The sequence below is a fragment of the Phyllobates terribilis genome, unplaced genomic scaffold (assembly GCF_046119375.1).
Source record: "Phyllobates terribilis strain yellow unplaced genomic scaffold, ASM4611937v1 Scaffold_5__5_contigs__length_657084704, whole genome shotgun sequence".
NCBI classification, from domain to species: domain Eukaryota; kingdom Metazoa; phylum Chordata; class Amphibia; order Anura; family Dendrobatidae; genus Phyllobates; species Phyllobates terribilis.
In genome coordinates this window covers 508,588,340-508,607,983 of record NW_027362765.1, presented here as the reverse complement: position 1 = coordinate 508,607,983, position 19,644 = coordinate 508,588,340, and the positions used below count along the sequence as shown (strand labels likewise).

General features: G+C 41.4%; 1 protein-coding gene across 1 annotated transcript in view; it reads left to right on the top strand.

The window, feature by feature from the left end:
• The first annotated feature begins 304 nt into the window (after positions 1-304).
• Positions 305-19,644, top strand: part of LOC141271649 (uncharacterized) — a 33,499-nt gene continuing 14,159 nt past the window's right edge. The window contains exons 1-6 of the mRNA XM_073681691.1: positions 305-308; positions 558-586; positions 672-812; positions 3,314-3,457; positions 4,049-4,115; positions 13,229-13,334. Of these exons, the coding sequence (XP_073537792.1) occupies positions 305-308; positions 558-586; positions 672-812; positions 3,314-3,457; positions 4,049-4,115; positions 13,229-13,334 (491 nt within the window). The remainder of the gene's footprint in view (positions 309-557; positions 587-671; positions 813-3,313; positions 3,458-4,048; positions 4,116-13,228; positions 13,335-19,644) is intronic.

Below are 19,644 nucleotides of genomic sequence, written 5' to 3'. Positions count from 1 at the left end.
AAGAAACTGACAGCTCGCTCCACTAGAGCAGTATCGGTCTACTGGGTTGAGAAAGCCAGCGCTTCCATCGAGCAGGTCTGCAGGGCTGCTACGTGATCCTCGATCCAGATCTTCTCCAAACATTACAGACTAAACTTAGCGTCTGTTAGAGATTTGTCCTTTGGGAGAAAAGTTCTCCATGATATTGTCCCTCCCTAGACATTACTCTTTGGTATTCCTCCGGTGCGCTGTCATGTGGGGTTATTTGAAAAAATAGAATTAGACTTACTCTGTAATACGGTTTCCAATTACCCACCACGACAGCATGGGTAATTCCCTCCCTTTGCTCAATTATTTCTTATATTTTCGAATCAAGTGATAATAAATTATAATTTGAAGCATTCATAGTCTTGTGGTCCTTTGTAATAAAACTGGAGGGAGGATGTGGGAGGCACTATTTGACTCTTTGTGTTTCCTGTCCTTATTAGGGTCCAGTTACATCCTCCAGTGTGCTGTTGTGGTGGGTTATTAGAAACTGAATTACCGGTAAGTCTAATTCTACTTTTATCTGCCTCCAGACATGAGTTGCATGTTGAAAGCCGGAAAAGTAAGAGAAAGTTAAAAAAAAAAAAACTCTCCTTAAATCCCCTTCTCATCTGGGATATGTATCTTGAGATTCATCTTTCCGCAAGGAAACTCTTTCAGATGATTCTGATTCAAATGATCTGCATGAATATTTTCTCCTGCACACTTATAAGCTGTTAGATTTCATCATGGCAGTAAAAGGGAATGTGTCATCAGAAAATGACCTATTGTTTAATGAGGACTTGTCAGTAGGTCAAAATTGGCTAGTGTTTGCTTGAATTTTATTCCTGTTGTTCTCCTTTGCATTCTAGATTTAAAATTTTTAAAAATTCACCATACAGAGGCAAAGCCGCTTCATGATATTGCCCACATGGCAATCTTTGACTACCACTGCATCCAAGTAAAAGGCAGAGCTCATCACATCATAGCCTATGAGAGTGGTGGCGTGAGGTCAATGAAGAGGTCTTCACAAAGGAAAATCACACAGGTTATGCTGCTCAGGTTATGGTTGAGGCGGCGTAATATATGGTAGCCAGACCCCGCTAGTCTTAATTCTAAGTACACTAACTGCTCGACATTACATTGATTTCGTCATGGATCCAGTGTTAAAGCCATTTCTCTAAAGTGTCCCAGGAGCCATTTTTCAACAAGACAACACCAGACCGCATATTTCCCCTCTACTGTGAGCAGCGAGGCGTAAATGGCCTAACATGGCCTGCAGCGTCTCCAGACTTGTCTCCCATCAAGCACATCTGGAACATCATTAGTCAGCAATTTGCACAGGGAGCTGCCAGCAGCGGATGTTGATGATTTGCCCAAATGCATCCAGTGTGGCAGAAAGTTCCTCAGACAGCCATTAAAGGGGTTGTCCACTACTTTCACATTGATGCCCTATCTATAGGATAGGGCATCAATCTATAGGATAGGGCATCAATGTATGATCGGCCGGGGTCCCGCACGCGGCTTCCTCGCCCATCAGTTGTTATTGGTGCCAGCGGCTGCCGGCCAGAAGTCCTTACCTGCTGTGCTTGGCTGTCCTGTTGTTGTGGCCGGCGCTTGTTACTGCACATCCACCTTCCATTCAATTGAATGGGAGGCTGATGTGTAGTACCCCGCGGCGGCCACTACAGATGGACGGCCAAGCACCGCAGGTAAGAACTTCCGGCCGCCGGCACTGATATCACCTGATCGTCAGGGGTGCCACGTGCGGGACCCCGGCCGATCATACATTGATACCCTATCCTATAGATAGGCTATCAATGTGAATGTAGTGGACAGCTTCTTTAATAACCTCATTGACAGTGGGCAAGGTGTATAAGTGTAGGGATTTCTGCGCTTCGCGCTGATACTCGGTACTGAATAAATCACGATGTATTTGACGCGCCCCCTGGGCCATATTCTTTAGGGGGAATATCCGGAGCCGGATCAGATGGGAGTTGTAGTCTTCCGAGTGGCTGTGACCCGGTCCGTGCCCAGGGTGTCAAACTCAGTTGTATGTGGCAGTCCTACAGATGTTATTAAGTTCTTTATTGTCGACTACGCAACCCGTTGTATTGCGGTCACTATGGCCGCCGCTGCAGCAGGGTCCGCTGAGGCTGATGGTGTAGGTGCAGCTTTTGGTGGTATAACCCCCAACGGGTGGGGTATAGCCTCAGGGGGTCAGGTGCAGAGGATGGGGGTTGTGGTGGTGCAGCATAGATGTTAAGTGAAGACAGAGTCGGGTTGTGCAGTTTAAGGTATTTACTCACTGCTGATGTTCCGGTCACTCCAGCTTCAAGTGACCACCCGAGCCGTGCTGCGTCCACCAGGTCCTGGATCCAGCCAACCCCCAAGCAAGTCCGGAGCGTGACCCTGAGCTCTCCTTCTGTCCTTTCCTCTGGCCGTCCCCACTAGTGATCCACCCAGGTCCAGCTCCCTCGGGCCTTCTGTTGGGAGACCCTTGGCCTTGGGTTCCCTGACCCTCCACGTGGTATGCCTTCGGGGTGGATGTGGTGGGTGGCCGTGGCAGACGCTGCCCATGGCCTCCGGTCTCTGGCTAGGGTGTGCTTTTGCCCCCACCAGCTTGGGATCCGGTACCCTTTTGCCAACTCTTCACCCGCTGATGGACTTTGGGTTCTCAGAGTTCCTTTTCTGTTTCCCCCTCTGGGTCTTTCTTGCTTTCTCCTCTCTCTCTCTCTTGGGCTGCTCTGCTCCTCTGCTTCTTACTCTGACAGACTGACCGATTGTGGCAGACTGACTCCTCTGCAAAGACTGACTGACCCTGTTCTTTGATGGTGCCCACCTTATATACACCCTCTATGTGTGAGCTCAGGCGACCAGCACCCAATGAGCTCCTATCTTTACCCAGGCTGCTCCCCCTATCTGCCCCTACACTACTTGGGATGTACCACCCCCCTCCCACTCCAGCCAGGAACAGACTCGGTCGTACCTGCACATTTCTAAGTGGGAGTACCGTCGGTCTGCTCCTCGGAAATGGGATGTGTGTAGTGCATGCAGCCTACCGAGCTCAGATCCACACTCCATCCTTACCCGGGAGTGGAATATCACACCTCTGGGTTGAGGTGCAATACCCCTGTAGCAGCCGAATCCTCAGGGTGCTACATATTGAAATTTTGTTTCTATCCATCCTGTGATTTCCATAACTTTTTATGACTTTTCCTTATTGGTGTAGTAATTTCAATGTTAAGGAGTGTATTTTTTTTTCAAATTTTTTTTATTTTACAAGTGATCTTTTCACTATTTTCATAAGACATTTCTATCATTTCTTCTATGTTCCCATCTAAAATCTACCACCCACCATGGACCAAACCTCCAGATACCACTGACCACCAGAATAAATAATATATTCAGCTGCAAAACTGTCAGGAACGTGTCCATAGCGAGCCTTAGTAAGGTTAGTCCTTGTGTTATTTCTTCATTTCACAGCAGATGTGATATTATCCAGGGGGTAGGATACATAATGGTTTGCAAAAGTAAAACCTTCTTGGCTCTCCTGTTCTGGCATCCACAAAAAGTGATTCTACAATATTTTGTTTTATGGGGCTTTTTTGTAGTTGCTTTTATAACTTTTTTTAGAAGTATTGGCATCAGATTTTACATAAATATATTTGAAAAAGGAGTAAATAAAAGTAGTTAAAGTGGATCTACCACCAATATTCAAGATTACAATCGGAATACATTATCTTAGACTTTGAAAATGAAGTTTTTGCGTTGAAAATTATATCTATGCATTTTTTCTTGCTTTTGGTGTTTTTTTCTGGTCCATTTTCCTGGGCACATGCCACTCGTTTGCTTTCAGGTTTATGGTCGTGGTGCCAGTTCAGCTTACTACAATTATAACTTTACATTGTGGCATCCCGTTCCCACCATTTTTATCCTGCTACTATACCTCTGTGTTATGTAAGGCCTTTCTCCATCTGTATCCACCCAATACATCTCGTGCTGCACTAATATATTCTTTTTCCCCTACATCCCCTTGCTCTAGGTTCACCTTTCCATATGTGATGGGCTGGAGGCTCCTGACATGGAGCACGGTGTGGAGCTACCGCAGGGTAAGTACAGAGACTATGGAATATGGCCGATCTCTACATGATCTGTGATATGCGGGGACATTAGTGGAGGAGACTACACTGGGGTAAAGAGCAGTCGCTGATGATGTTAGCCCTATCCCAAGTACAACATGTGATTGATGATCTGCGGCATATTGGGGCAGTGACATTAGTCTGGGAAAGCCATATGACAGATGGACAGTACATCACTGTCATGGTGGGAAAGAATCGGCAGCGAGATCACGTGACGCAACTCCCCGCAAAAACAAAAAATCAGATTAACTATTCCTTGGCCATTTCTAACACTACGGCTGTCCAAAATTAAAATAGTCTCAGCAGAGAGAACAGCATATAAAGAAGACACAGACACAATGAATGGAGTTTATTAATCTTTATTCTTATCTATTATGAAATTTAGTATAATTTAATCATCCAGTGCCATTTATAGGATTTACTGCATAAAAAGGATGTGAACCAGAGGAAGGCAAAACAACCCCATGTGTGGGGAAAAATTCCTTCCTGACCCCAAGTACTGGCGATCGGCTAATCCCTGGTTCACTGCAGTGTCAGCTCTGGATGGGCCCTATCACCGCTCTACATGGAACATTTATACATATCTAATACGTATATTTCTATCTTATCTTTATATCTAGACTATTTATAGCTTATGTCTAACAAAGGGCGCACTTACACTAGTCAATTATCGGGAATCGGCGTTTTTAGGAACAGTCATTTTCCGATAATTGTGTAGTGTAAACAGGCGGGCGATCACCCAACAAACAAAAGGTCAGCTGCTTAAAAATGATTAACACACAGTCACACATACATTCACACATATACACGCTGTGACACATACACATATGTGCTTACATATCTGCAGATACACACGGCGACATTCGCAAACATACATTCACATATCTCACACTGAGACACATACATACTAAAATTCATACAAACATATACATTTATTCACACCCACAAAATACATACATGTAGACTATGTAGCTCATATATACACACATAGTGAATGATTTGCACACATTAACATAGATTGATACAAACGGACATGTGCTTGTTTCATATTCATGTAAATATATATATATTTAAATATGGATATATATAAAACAATAAAAATGGAGGCAGCACAGCAAATGAAAAAGTGAAAAAAGTGCTATTAGCCCATAATGGCGACGTTTCGGATCTAAGTAAGAACCTTTCTCAAGCAGTACAGAAGTGCATGTGCATACCTTATGGAGAACGCCAATTGCAAAAAGTGTTTAACAATAATTACACAAGTAAGAGCATATCCCATCATATAGAGTAAGATATACATACAGTGAATGTCAATTCATAATGATGACATTGGAATAAAGTGCATTATGATGACCAGAATAGAAAAACAATGTAAATAATACATGAAAAAGATTAAATATTAATTAACAGCTGTACATGCCATGACTTACTCCATTGTATTTTAAAAACAGCGCCAATATCAGCGTCCTGCTACATTTAATGCGCAAGTCAGAAAGAAGAAAGGGACATAAGCGGCATTTCATGCATGTGCAAAGATACTATGAGGTTTCCAGCGCCATCTTGGTAAAGGAGAGTCAAAGCATCATCTGCGCATGCGTCAGAGTATCCTGAAGTTACGGCAGTATAGCCGGCTGACCAATGATACAAGACAGAAAGCCTGCATGCACCCTAAAATGCGGGATCGCACCAGCTGCATTTTGGACAAGGGATTTGAATTAAAATGTGCCAGAAAAGTAACATTAAATCATTAAAGAGAAAATATAATATGCAAGGAGGACTTTATACATATTTATTTAAGATCGCCAAAAATGGCACAGGACTTAATCCAAACAGAAAACCCCCAGACGCAGGGACTCGAACATAATATACGAGCACGCCGAAGCTACTCGATAAGCACCCGAGCATGCTTAGTTAAAGGGTTAAACTAGCACACTCGCTCATCACTATTCCTCATTGATGATTTAATGTTACTTTTCTGGCACATATTAATTCAAATCCCTTGTCCAAAATGGAGCTGGTACGATCCCTCATTTTAGGGTGCATGCAGGCTTTCTGTCTTGATGTCGATATTGGCGCTGTTTTCAAAATACAATAGGGTGAGTCATGGCATGATTAGTCATATACAGCTGTTTCTTAATTAATATTTAATCTTTTTTATGTATTATTTCCATTGTTTTTCTATTCTGGTCATCATAATGCACTTTATTCCAATGTCATCATTATGAATTGTCATTCACTGTATGTATATCTTACTATATATGATGGGATATGCTCTTACTTGTGTAATTATTGTTAAACACTTTTTGTAATTGATGTTCTCCATAAGGTATGCACATGCACTTCTGTACTGCTTGAGAAAGGTTCTCACTTAGAACCGAAACGTCGCCATTATGGGTTAATAAATAGCACTTTTTTCACTTTTTCATCTGGTGCGCGGCCTCCATTTTTCTTGTTCTATTTAAGGTTTGATCTTTACCTGGGAAGCCTGGCACCCTGACGTTTTGTTAGTGTTTATATATATGTCTATACATACATACATACACACACATACAACACACACACAAACACACATATACAGTGCTCGGCGTAACATACATACACACACGTAAATGAGTACACAAGCTTTGAAAAATAAGATTTTAATCAATGTCTCACTTAATACAAGAACAGTCTCCAATTTTTACAAGGCTGATTTTCATATAACATTTTATTAAGCCATAGCATGAAAGTAAGGTTAATAATAATACCTTCATTACAAAATTTTCAGTTTTATTCAAATTAGTTGATGCAAAAATGAATACACCCACATCAAAATGCTACATCTAGTATTTTGTATGACCTCTATGATTTTTTTAAGAACAATACCAAGTCTTCTAGGCATGAAATGAACAAGTCGGCGACATAGTGTAACATCTAACTTTTATACCATTCTTCAAAATTTACCTCTTTTATAGCCTGGACATTGGATGGAGAGCGATGCTCAACTTGTCTCTTCAGAATTCCCCATAGGTGTTTGATTGGGTTCAGATCAGGAGACACTTGCCCCTGAATCACGTTCACCCTGTTCTTTTTCAGAAATGCAGGGTCCTCGCTCCTCCTGTACCAGTCGCTGTCACATTGTGTTCAAGATTATTGTACTTGTTTTTGCTATGAATACCCCTTTTCACATGTAAAACGCCATGGAATAAATGGCGCTATAACAATAAATAATAATAATAATGTGTCTTTTGGATTGTCATGTTGGAAAAGAGCGCAGCTGCCAAAGGCACGGAGTGAGGGTAGCATCTTCTCTTTCAATATCGATATTACATCTACTGTATAGTGGCAGTACATCTGTGAATTTATAATACCCTGCATGAACTGTGATTCCCCTACACCAGCAGAACCCATGTAACCCCACATAAGGACACTTCCACCACCATGTTTCACTTTAGTCTCCAGGCATTTTTATAATTACTTTTTTCTAAATGCATGGTGCCTACAGTGAAACATAGTGGTAGCAGTGTCCTTATGTGGGGTTATTTGAGTGCTGCTGGTGTCAGTGAGCTACAATTCATTGAGGGTATCCTAAATTTACAGGTGTACTGCTCTATATTGATAGAGAATATGCTACCATCACCCCATGTCCTTGGTAGATGTGTAATTTAGCAACATGATAATGAACACACATTTAAGGTTATTGTTGCATTTCTGTAGAAGAACAGGGTGAACGTGATTCAGAGGCCAAGTATGTCTCCTGATCTGAACCCAACCGAAGACCTATGGGGAATTCTGAAGAGACAAGTTGAACATTACAGGCATCCAGGCTATAAAAAGAGGTCATTGTTGAAGAATGAAAAAAGATAGATGGTGGAATACGTCACCATCTTCTTCATTCCATGCCTTGAAGACTTGTTGCGATTCTTAAAAATCATGGTCATACAAATATTGGATGTAGCAGTTTTTTGTGTAGGGTGTATTCATTTTTGCATCAACTAATTTGAGTAGAATTGAAGATTTTGTAATGAAAGTTGTATTATTAACCTTACTTTTATGCTATCAAAGTCAGTCTAGTAAAAATGTTGGAAATTAGTCTTCTATTCAGTGAGACATTGATTAAAATCTAACTTTTCAAAGGGGGTGCACTCATGTATCCAAATCCTATGTGTATATGTTTCTTACATATACTTACCTTTCTTACATATACTTCTACTTATCATTTTTGTACCTATACCTATCTTTTTTTACTTATCTCTACTTACCTATACTTAATCTTTCATACCTATATTTATTCTTTTTTACCTACACTTATTTTTACTTTTACTTATACTTTCTTACCAATACTTACCTATACTTATTCTAGCTTATTCTAGCTTACCTATACTTATTATTTTATTTCCTATACTTATCACTACTTGCCTATAATGATTCTTCCTTTCCTATATTTACCGATACTTATCCTCTTGTAACTACATTTATCCGTTCTTACTTATATTTATTCTTTGCTACCAATACGTAGCATATGCTTACATATGCTTATCCTTTTTAAAAAAATGTTTATTGAATGCTGAACATACTTATCCTTATCTATAAGTATTCTTCTTATTTTTTATTTTTTAAATTTTAAATATATTTATCCTTATTTATCTGTACTTATCCTTTCCCACCTATATACACTGCTCAAAAACATAAAGCGAACACTTAAACCACAGAATATAACTCCAAGTAAATCAAACTTCTGTGAAATCAAACTGTCCACTTAGGAAGCAACACTGATTGACAATCAATTTCACATGCTGTTTTGCAAATGGAATAGACAATAGATGGAAATTATTGGCAATTATCAAGACACCCTCAATAAAGGAGTGGTTCTGCAGGTGGGGACCACAGATCACATCTCAGTACCAATGCTTTCTGGCTGATGTTTTGGTCACTTTTGAATGTTGGTTGTGCTTTCACACTCATGGTAGCATGAGATGGACTCTACTACTCACAGAAGTTGCTCAGGTAGTGCAACTTATCCAGGATGGCACATCAAGGCGAGCTGTAGCAAGAAGGTTTGCTGTGTCTGTCAGTGTAGTGTCCAGAGGCTGGAGACACTACCAGGAGACAGGCCAGTACACCAGGAGACGTGGAGGGGGCCGTAGGAGGGCAACAACCCAGCAGGAGGACCGCTACCTCCGCCTTTGTGCAAGGAGGAACAGGAGGAGCACTGCCAGAGCCCTGCAAAATGACCTCCAGCAGGCTATAAATGTGCATGTGTCTGCACAAACGGTTAGAAACAGACTCCATGAGGGTGGTATGAGGGCCCGATATCCACAGACAGGGGTTGTGCTCACAGCCCAACACCGTGCAGGATGCTTGGCATTGGCCACAGACCACCAGGATTTTTCAAAGTCGCCACTGGCACCCTGTGCTCTTCACAGATGAAAGCAGGTTCACACTGAGCACATGTGGCAGAGTCTGGAGACGCCATGGAGAGCGATCTGCTGCCTGCAACATCCTTCAGTATGACCGGTTTGGCAGTGGGTCAGTAATGGTGTGGGGTGGAATTTCTTTGGAGGGCCGCACAGCCCTCAATGCGCTCGCCATAGGTAGCCTGACTGCCATTAGGTACCGAGATGAGATTCTCAGACCCCTTGTGAGATCATATGCTGGTGCGGTTGGCCCTCAGTTCCTCCTAATGCAGGACAATGCCAGACCTCATGTGGCTGGAGTGTGTCAACAGTTCCTGCAAGATGAAGGCATTGAAGCTATGGACTGGCCCGCCCGTTCCCCAGACCTGAATCCGATTGAGCACATCATGTCTCGCTCCTTCCACCAACGTCACGTTGCACCACAGGCTGTCTAGGAGTTGGCAGATGCTTTGTTCCAGGTCTGGGAGGAAATCCCACAGGAAACCATCCGCAACCTCATCAGGAGCATGCCCAGGTGTTGTAGGGAGGTCATACAGGCACGTGGAGGCAACACAGAAAACTGAGCCTCATTTTGACTTTTTTAAGGACATTACATCAAAGTTGGATCAGCCTGTAGTGTGTTTTTACACTTTAATTTTGGGGGTGACTCTAAATCCAGGCCTCCATTGGTTAATAAATTTGATTTCCATTGATGATTTTTGTGTGATTTTGTTGTCAGCACATTCAAATTTATACAGAGCAAAGTATTCAATGAGAATATTTCATTCATTCAGATCTAGGATGTGTTATTTGAGTGTTCCCTTTATTTTTTTGAGCAGTGTATATCCTTTCTTACCTATACCTATCCTTTTTTTCTTACTTTAATTGAATTTTTAATGAACTTATTTTTTCTTACTAATACATTGCTCAAAAAAATAAAGGGAACACACAAATAACACATCCTAGATCTGAATGAATGAAATATTCTCATTGAATACTTTGCTCTGTACAAAGTTGAATGTGCTGACAACAAAATCACACAAAAATCATCAATGGAAATCAAATTTATTAACCAATGGAGGCCTGGATATGGAGTCACCCCCAAAATTAAGGTGTAAAAACACACTACAGGCTGATCCAACTTTGATGTAATGTCCTTAAAAAAAGTCAAAATGAGGCTCAGTATTGTGTGTGGCCTCCATGTGCTTGTATGACCTCCCTGCCACGCCTGGGCATGCTCCTGATGAGGTTGCGGATGGTCTCCTGTGGGATCTCCTCCCAGACCTGGACTAAAGCATCAGCCAACTCCTGGACAGTCTGTGGTGCAACGTGACGTTGGTGGATGGAGCAAGACATTATGTCCCAGATGTGCTCAATCGGATTCAGGTCTGAGGAATGGGTGGGCCAGTCCATAGCTTCAATGCCTTCATCTTGCAGGAACTGCTGACACACTACAGCCACATGAGGTCTGGCATTGTCCTGTATTAGAAGGAACCCAGGGTCAACCACACCAGTATATGGTCTCACAATGCATCTGAGAATCTCATCTCGGTACCTAATGGCAGTCAGGCTACCTCTGGCGAGCACATGGAGGGCTGTGCGGCCCTCCAAAGAAATGTCACCCCACACTATTACTGACCCACTGCCAAACCGGTCATGCTGAAAGATGTTGCAGGCAGCAGAATGCTTTCCACGGCGTTCCAGACTCTGTCACGTCTGTTACATGTGCTCAGTGTGAACCTGCTTTCATCTGTGAAGAGCACAGGGTGCCAGTGGCGACTTTGCCAATTCTGATGTTCTGTGGCACATGCCAAGTGTCCTACACGGTGTTGGGCTGTGAGCACAACCCCCATCTGTGGACGTCGGGCCCTCATACCACCCTCATGGAGTCGGTTTCTAACCGTTTGTGCAGGCACATGCACATTTGTGGCCTGCTGGAGGTCATTTTGCAGGGCTCTGGCAGTGCTCCTCCTGTTCCTCCTTGCACAAAGGCGGAGGTAGCGGTCCTGCTGCTGGGTTGTTGCCCTCCTACGGCCCCCTCCACGTCTCCTGGTGTACTGGCCTGTCTCCTGGTAGCGCTTCCAGCCTCTGGACACTACTCTGACAGACACAGCAAACCTTCTTGCCACAGCTCGCATTGATGTGCCATCCTGGATGAGCTGCACTACCTGAGCAACTTCTGTGGGTTGTAGAGTCCGTCTCATGCTAACACGAGTGTGAAAGCACAACCAACATTCAAAAGTGACCAAAACATCAGCCAGAAAGCATTGGTACTGAGATGTGGTCTGTGGTCCCCACCTGCAGAATCACTCCTTTATTGAGGGTGTCTTGATAATTGCCAATAATTTCCATCTATTGTCTGTTCCATTTGCACAACAGCATGTGAAATTTATTGTCAGTTTTGCTTCCTAAGTGGACAGTTTGATTTCACAGAAATTTGATTTACTTGGAGTTATATTCTGTTGTTTAAGAGTTCCCTTTATGTTTTTGAGCAGTGTACTTACCTATACTTCTGTTTTCCTATACTTATCCTCTTGTACCTATAGCTATCCTTCCCTACCAATACTTTTTTTTTTCTTATTTTTATTGAATTTAAATATATTTATCCTTTATTTCGTATTCTTATCTTTTTTTACCAACTTATACTTTTTTATTTTAAATATACTTATTGTTTCTTACCTATATTTATCTATACTTAACCTTTCCTACCTATACTTATCTTTTTTTTTTTGTTTTGTTTTTTTTACATATACTTATCGTTTCTTACCTATACTTATCCTTATCCTTTCTTATTTATACTTATCTGAATAAAGTATTTATGAAGGAGGCAATCCTGGCCCTTCCTCTTCTCATCATCCTTCTTGCATTAATGCGGGGCCAGGCGCAGCAAGTGGTTTCCTCCTCTGTACTTTGGCTGCCTTTTTCTTGGACAGGTTGTTCTTCATCTGTAGAAGTGATGTCTTCTTCTGCAATATTCTCAGTCTCTGGTTCCTATAAACACAATGAAATAAAGCTAAATATCGTGGCCCTGATTCATCATATGCATTTTTAAGTTCCTTTCCTTTTTTTGTCTTGTGGTATTAGTTGCGTTTTTGGGTGTCAAATTTATCAAATTGGTGCAACAGATTTATGAATTTGGCATTAAGTAAAAAATGGTCTTTCTCTGTCTTGAACTATTTTCTGTAACTTTTGGCACCAAAAGTTGCCCCTAATACTGGCTTACTGAAAAATGCAGCCGGGTTGGACTGGAGTAAACTTGTGGCAAATTTTTAAATTTTGAAAAGGTTTCAATTGATGAATCAGGATAAAATATCTGGAATTACCAGACTCTGCTCACAAAGCAGAAAACAAAATTTAAAAACCAGGCAAGCACGTATAGTATAGACTTAAAAAAAGGCGGAAATAAAATAATGAAATAGGTGTAAACAAAAAAGGCGCTAAACACACAAAACTAGACAAAAATCTGGCGCAAAGGCAATGATGAATCAGGGCCTGTGACCCGGAGCCATTCCCTATGTGTAATAATCAGAGAAGCTAAAAAGTGCATCGGCTGAGAGATGGGCGTGATACTGATATATAATCAACTGTGTATCTGAATAAATGCTGTGCATAGTGATGGGGATCTGTATATAACTACTATAACCAAAGAGATTGACAATTCCAGTTTTTTTACTCTACATGATGCTAATATAAATCATGTCCTTTCAGTTCAGTATGAAGATAAACCCTGGATCATCACCACCATCACTTACCTCATCCTCTGGGATCCTAATGCCATCATCCAGCTTCATGTAGATGGGCTGCAATACAACAGGTAAGAGTTAGTATTTATTTTTTTTAATATTATAAAGGAGTTGTGTAGCCCTTGTGGAATTTTCATAAAGAATTGTACCCTAACACACTGTCAGGATTCGGCTTCGCCTGTCGGTGTCAGCAGTTGTCGTATGACCAAAAGTATGCAATTTGCATACAAGTGGTCATGTCAGTAGAACATTACATTCTGCTTGCATTCTGTCGTAAATTACACCAGGGCTGAACAACCCCTTTGATTTCAGTCATTTTATACATTCCTCATATTATTGCATACGAGGATTTGTAGCTTAGAGATGCCTGCAGGGCCATAGGTAAGGGAGCACTTATATAAACCATGGTGGCAATGAGTCTCTTACCCCGTCATTGTCGTCATAACCATCCACATCCTGATCCTTATAGAAGAAAAGAGGAAAATTACAAATTGTACTGGGAAAATGTTTGGGTGCTCTCAGATCTGCACTATGATATTATTGGTGTTTTTCTGTGTATTCGTGTTTTTTCTATATTCTAGTTTTGATGCACTTGTTTTATGCTTCATATAACAAAAATTGTCGACACACAAATATATATAATTTTGTGCCCTTTTAATCAGTTGCTTAATACGCGGCTAGTCATACAATTTTGATTTTTTCTGAATATTACTTTGTGTACATGTCTCACGGAGCAGAGTGACCTCGGTGAACTATAATGATTTAACTCTCATTAACTGACCAAATATACAATATTTCCGCTGACTGACTTGAACACAGCAGATCTGACACTACTCGTGGCGCTCACACTTATTCTCCTGTGATTTTGTGTGTTTTTTCTCCTTGTGTGTGATTGGTAGCAGGTAGTATATATTGCACTGTGACTTCAGTTACTGTGAACTTTGACTAAGATCAATTTGTTTGTGTGAAACGCGCTAGTGAAAGTTTCTATGGTGCAGTTGGAATACACTTTAATAATATGATCTGCTCATATCGCTTACGTAGTATTCCGTCATCTGTAGCACAGAGTCTCTCATCTGTTGCAATGAGAAAAAAAAACATTAATAGTAACTGTATTATCTGTATTCTAGTAACAAATCTAAAAAACTTAACTTACGTGGCTTCTGTTACAAACATTTTTATCAATAGCCAAATCGGATCATCCTTTATACAGCTCTGGCAAAAATTAAGAGACCACTGCAAAATTTTCATTTTCTCAGATTTTTCTCTTTACAGGTATACTTTTGAGTAAAATGTACATTGTTGTTTTATTCTATAAACAACTGACATCATGTCTCCGAAATTCAAAGCTAAAAATTTTGTATTTATTTGCAGCAAATGAGAAATCGTCAAAATAATAAAAAAGAAACAGTGCTTTCAGACCTCAAATAGTGCCAAGAAAACAAGTTCTTAATCATTTAGAAACAACAATATTCATGTTTTAACTCAGGAAGAGTTCAGAAATCAATATTTGGTGGAAGAACCATGGTTTTTAATCACAGCTTTCATGCGTCTTGGCATGCTTTCACCAGTCTTTCACACTGCTTTTGGGTGACCTTATGCCACTCCTGGCACAAAAATTTAAGCAGTTCTTCTTTGATGGCTTGTGACTATCCATCTTCCTCTTGATTACATTCCAGAGGTTTTCAATGGGGTTCAGGTCTGGAGATTGGGCTGTCCATGACAGAGTCTTGATGTGGTGCTCCTTAATTCCACACATTGATTGACCTAGCTGTGTGGCATGGGGCATTGTGCTGCTGCAAAAAACAGTCCTCAGAGTTGGGGAATATTGTCTGAGCAGAAGGAAGCAAGTGTTTTTCAAGGATAACCTTGTATGCGGCTTGATTTATACGTCCTTCGCAAAGATTAACCTGCCTAATTCCAACTATGCTGAAGCATCCCCAGATCATCACCGATCCTCCGCCAAATTTCACAGTTGGTTCAAGACACTATGGCTTGTATGCCTCTTCAGTTCTCCGTCTAACCATTAGACGACCAGGTGTTGGGCAAAACTGAAAATTAGACTCATCAGAGAAGATTACCTTACTCCAGTCGTCTATGGTCCAATCCTTATGGTCTCTAGCAAACTTCAGCCTGGCTCTCCTTTGCTTCTCATTGATGAAAGGCTTTTTTCTAGCTTTATATGACTTGAGGCCTGTCTCTAGGAGCCGGTTACGAACTGTTCTTGCCGTGCACTTCACCCCAGCTGCCATTTGCAATTCATTTTGTAGGTCACTTGATGTCATCATGCGGTTGCTGAGTGACATTCGAATAAGATGACGGTCTGTAGCTTTGTTGTTCCCAATGTCTGCTGCTTGACCATGTTGTAATGGACTGAAGTCTTCGAAATTTTAAGGATGGAGGCAACATGACGCTCACTGTATCCCTCTGCTAGTAAAACCAGAATTGAGACCTTTTTTTCCTCACTCAAGACTTTTCTTTTCAACTCCTTTGGCATGGTTAAAAGTTATTTTTTCATTCAAATTACTTTTGGGCTATTCCTAGCACTTGTTTTGCCATCCAGCTTGTCCTATTGCAAGAGGATTGTGAAGACCACAGCAGTGTTTCTTATACTTTCCCTCATTACATAAGATTTGGTTCAGGTCATCACCTTATCAGAAGCACATTAAGTAGAATGAGGTGGACTTTGGTTGGAATTCAACAGACACTGGAATGGAATGGCTGTCAGACATGTAGAGATGGCGATTTTTAGAAAACTGTGCAGTGGTCTCTTAATTTTTGCCAGAGCTGTATGTATCTGCCCTCCCAATGCACATCACACGTTATCAAATCTAATCTGTGCTGAATTCCTCAACAATCTCAGTGGGATCTGGAAAATTACTGCTTTTCTTATTCAGGTTAAGGATTTGTTCCGATCTGCAGAGTTTCTGCCATTTTGACAGCAAAACGAGCAGACCACTCTGGCAAAACAGACTCAGCCTCTGATCGTAAGGCCAAGTTCACACAATTTTAATTTCGGTCTGTGCATGAAAAAACATGAATCACACGGACGGCGCTAGGACCAATGTAATTCGATTAGTTGATAGGAGCGCGTTTTTTTTTTTTAACCCCTTTTTGATGTACATAATAGTATGCACCACGTCATCACCCCCTGTTCAGCGTGGGCTCCGGCGCTGAGCCCGCGCTAAACCGGGCACATGTCAGCTGATCTATACAGCTGACATGTGCCTGCAACAGCCACGGCTGTTAACTAGTTAAATGCCGCAGTCAATCTCAGACAGTGGCATTTAACATCGTCATGCCAGAAGCGAGTCACTTACCCCACCCATCTGCGACTCCGTCACATGATCGCAGGTCACTGATGGGTTGCCAGTAGGTTGTCATGTCCAGATTGCTATGAGCGCCGCCCAGTGGTCGGCGCTCATAGCAAGTGAGCAATTCTGCTACATACAGGCAATCTGCTCATCGCCTGTATGTAGCAGAGCCGATCAGGTAAGTGCTGCTTCTAGTCTCTAATAGAGACTATTGAAGCAAGCAAAAAGTAATAAAAAAAATGTTTTTAAAAATATATATAAAAGATTAAAGGGAATCTGTGACCCCTCTGGGACCTATCAGACCTCTAATATGGGCATACAGGTGATAGAAATGTGAATCTATACTTACCTGTATGTTCCATATTAGCGGTTTGCTTGCCTTGAAATACATTTTTATTAACTTAGTTTTGACAAGCTTTGCATCCAGGAGACGCTAAGAAATCCCTGCCTACCTACTTAATTTCCATACTCCCCCCCCTCCCCTGCACGTCACAGGGGGAATATGGAAATTAAGTTAACAGGCGGGGATTTCTTTGTGTCCCCCGGACGCGAAGCTTATCAAAACTAAAATGTATTTCAAAGCAAGCAAACCTCTACTATGGGCCATACATGTAAGTATAGATTCACATTTCTTTCACCTGTATGCCCATATTAGAGGTCTGATAGGTCCCAGGGGGTGACAGATTCCCTTTAAATCACCCCCCTTTCGCCCCATTCAAAATAAACCAATAAAAAAAAACACACAAACACATATTTGGTATCGCTGCGTTCAGAATCGCCCAATCTACCAATATAAAAAGAGAATTAATCCAATCGGCAAACGGCGTAATGAGACAAAAATTTTAAACGCCACAATTACGTTTTTTTGGTCGACCAACATTGCAATAAAATGCAATAACGGGCGACAAAACCATTGGATCTAGGCCTAATCTGGTATCAATAAAAATGTCAGCTCCGCGTGGAAAAAATAAGCCCTCATTCGGCCCCAGATCATGAAAAATGCAGACGCTACGAGTCTCGGAAAATGGAGCCATTTTTTTTTTTTTAGCAAACTTTGGATTTTTTTTTCACCAATTAAATAAAAAAGAACCTGGACATGTTAGGTGTCTATGAACTTGTAATGACTTGGAGAATAATAAAGGCAGGTCAGTTTTAAGATTCAGTGAACTTGGTTAAAAAAAACCAATAAACTGTGGAATTGCGCTTTTTTTGCAATTTCACCACACTTGGCATTTTTTCCCATTTTTCAGTACACGATATGGTAAAATCAATGATGTTGTTCAAAAGTACAACTCATCCCGCAAAAAATAGGCCCTCACACGGCCATATTGACTGAAAAATAGTTATGGCTCTGGGAACAAGGGAAGCAAAAAACCAAAATGCAAAAACGGGAAATGCTCAGTCATGAAGGGGTTAATGGACCGAGTCTGCATGCAAAAACACATCTTATCATGCATTAGTTTCTTCTGTAGGTCAGATGAGACTTGCCTATTTAAGTCTATGAGAGCGCAAAAAAATTGGATCCAATATGGATCTATATACATACTATATGTATGTACTATATATCTTACACTACTACATAGTGTAAGATTTTCATGGATACCAACAATTCTTTAACATAGGAAATTGTATTTGGTCATATAAATGCCATATGGATGAAAATGGAGATGAAAATCATCTGTTTTTCTGAATGAAATCAAACATATACAGTACACAGCCAATCTAATAGATGAAGGAGCCTGGCACTGACACTTTCTATAAAGCTGTCCAGCAGGTCAGAAATCATCGACATGTAGGTCTCGGCATCGTCCATCTCGCTATCAGAGGATGTAGATCCGGACATCGCTGCTTCCTGGGCAGATATTAGAAATATATGTTTAAACATGTAAGAATGTCATATTCCAGAGTCACCATTATAAAGTTACAAAGTGAGACCAGAATACAGTGGGGGGGGGGGAGTATATAGTCAGTCACCAATTGTGCAAGTTCTCTTACTTAAAAAGATGAGACAGGCCTGTAATTGACATCATAGTTAGACCTGAACTATGAGAGACAAAATGAGAAAACAAATCCTGAAAATCATTGTCTGATTTGGAAAGAATTTTTTTTCAAATTTTGGTGGAAAATAAGTATTTGGTCACCTACAAACAAGCAAGATTTCTGGCTCTCACAGACCTGTAACTTCTTCTTTAAGAGGCTCCTCTGTCCTCCACTCATTACCTGTAGTACTGGCACATGTTTGAACTTGTTATCAATATAAAAGACACCTGTCCGCAACCTCAGTCACACTCCAAACTCCACTATGGTGAAGACCAAAGAGCTGTCGAAGAACATCAGAAAGAAAATTGTAGCCCTGCACCAGGCTGGGAAGACTGAATCTGCAATAGGCAAGCAGCTCGGTGTGAAGAAATCAACTGTGGGAGCAATAATTAGAAAATTGAAGACATACAAAACCACTCACTGATAATCTCCCTCGATCTGGGGCTCCACACAAGATCTCACCCCGTGGGGTCAAAATGATCTAAAAAACGGTGAGCAAAAATCCCAGAACCACACGGGGGGACCTAGTGAATGACCTGCAGAGAGCTGGGACCAGTTTTACACAGGCTACCATCAGTAACACACTACGCCGCCAGGGACTCAGATCCTGCAGTGCCAGACGTATCCCCCTGCTTAAGCCATTACATGTCCGGACTCATCTGAAGTTTGCTAGAAAGCATTTGGATTATCCAGAGGAGTATTGAAAGAATGTCATATGGTCAGATGAAACCAAAGTAGAACTGTTTGGTAGAAACACAACTCGTCATGTTTGGAGGAGAAAGAATGCTGAGTTGCATCCAAAGAACACCATACCTACTGTGAATCATGGGGGTGGCAACATCATGCTTTGGGGCTGTTTCTCTGCCAAGGGACCAGGATGAGTGATCCGTGTACATGAAAAAATAATTGGGGCCATGTATCGTGAGATTTTGAGTGCAAACCTCCTTCCATCAGCAAGGGCATTGAAGATGAAACGAGGCTGGGTCTTTCAGCATGACAATGATCCCAAGCACACCGCCAGAGCAAC